This window comes from Gavialis gangeticus, unplaced genomic scaffold (genome assembly GCF_001723915.1).
Source record: "Gavialis gangeticus isolate Ggan-Ray unplaced genomic scaffold, GavGan_comp1, whole genome shotgun sequence".
NCBI classification, from domain to species: domain Eukaryota; kingdom Metazoa; phylum Chordata; order Crocodylia; family Gavialidae; genus Gavialis; species Gavialis gangeticus.
In genome coordinates this window covers 28,865,658-28,867,092 of record NW_017728995.1, presented here as the reverse complement: position 1 = coordinate 28,867,092, position 1,435 = coordinate 28,865,658, and the positions used below count along the sequence as shown (strand labels likewise).

The window sequence follows — 1,435 nt, the reverse complement described above, 5'->3', positions numbered from 1 at the left end:
GTCCCACGTACAACTCTGTCACCTTTGCTGCAGCGGGGCCAGCATGCAACTGGGTGCTCAGGGCCCTGTGGGTGCCTCCTGCAGTGGCTGGCAGACCGCGTCTGCCCATGGTTCTAGGCTGGGGCTCTGCCTTGGCCAGCAGAGCCACACTTGGCCATTTGCAGCAAGTCGCAGTGGCCTTGGGAACCTTGCAGCCTGCCAGGTGGTGTCTGTCTCTGGCCTGTCTTGAGGGGTATGGTGTAGGCAGCTCAGTGTGTGAGGGGTCAGGGCCTGCGTGCTGTATGCAGCAAGCTCTGGGCAGGCTGCAGCCTTGCTTGTGTTCCCAGGTTAGCAGCAGATGAGGGCCCCTGGGGGTGCCCTTATGGGGCCTCAGACTAGGCACCTGTCCAGTGGCTCAGGGGTAACTGAGCCTGAGCTGGGCCGTGCTGGGGAGCACAGTCGTGCATGTGTGTACACGTGTGCACCCCCCCACACACACACAGGTTGGGGGGTGTCTGCCTTTGTCAGAGTGCAGTCATGGAGGCTGCCTTGTCTTGCTGCCAGGGCAGGCGGGTTCCCCTTCCCCCGGCTGGGCCCCATCTCTGGGGTGGGCAGGGGGCATTGCTGTGTGTGTGTGCCCCCATGCGTGTAGGCAGAGCGGTGGGGAGGAGGGGTGCATGCTGGCCCTTGCTCCTGCAACAGCCTGGTCTCGGGAGGCGGGTGCTCAGGCCTGGGGGGCACTGGGGCCTGGTGTGAGGCCCCCGGCCAGTGGAACACCCTGTTCCTGGGCATTGTGACACCCCCTGCTCTGTGCGGTCAGAGTGCCCCGGCTGTACCACTTGCTTGGGGGAGGCCCTGGTGGGAGGGGGCCCACAGGGGAATGGGGCTGCAGGCTGTGCCCAGAGCCCCTCCGTGCGCTCCCGGCAAGGCCTCTCCCGTCCCTGCCTTCCCCCTCCTGGGCTGCGCGGGGTCAGGAGAGCTGTTTCCTCCAGCAGCCGGCTCTGTGGGAGGAGAGAGCCGGGAATGTGCTGAGCGGGAGGGAAATGGCAGCCGGCAGCCCAGCCGCTGGCCCCTGGCCATAGGCAGCACGTGGAGCGGTGAGTGCTGCCTCCACATGGCTGCAGCCGCCACTTCCTCCTGCAGGTCCCAGCCAGCCCCCAGCCCTCTCCACCAGTGCAGGGGCTGTCCAGGCTGGTTGGAGCAAAGACTCCCAGCTACCAGGGGCTGGTAGCTATTTCCTGTCCCTTTTGGAAGGGGCCGGTGGGGAGTGTGCCCCTCCTGCTCCGTGCTGATGGCTGCTTTGCTTTCCTGCAGATCCGAATACGAGATCCTAACCAGGGCGGCAAAGACATCACTGAGGAGATCATGTCTGGAGCCCGGACATCTTCCACCCCCACTCCCCCACAGGTAAGGAGCTGCCCTTTCTCCCCCCCCCATGAGGGCTCCCTTCCACTGG

At 65.4% G+C, this 1,435-nt stretch overlaps 1 protein-coding gene across 1 annotated transcript in view; it reads left to right on the top strand.

Annotated features, from left to right (window-relative positions):
- Positions 1–1,435, top strand: part of EIF4G1 (eukaryotic translation initiation factor 4 gamma 1) — a 42,075-nt gene that overhangs the window by 20,598 nt on the left and 20,042 nt on the right. The window contains exon 8 of the mRNA XM_019503387.1: positions 1,294–1,386. Within this exon, the coding sequence (XP_019358932.1) occupies positions 1,294–1,386 (93 nt within the window). The remainder of the gene's footprint in view (positions 1–1,293; positions 1,387–1,435) is intronic.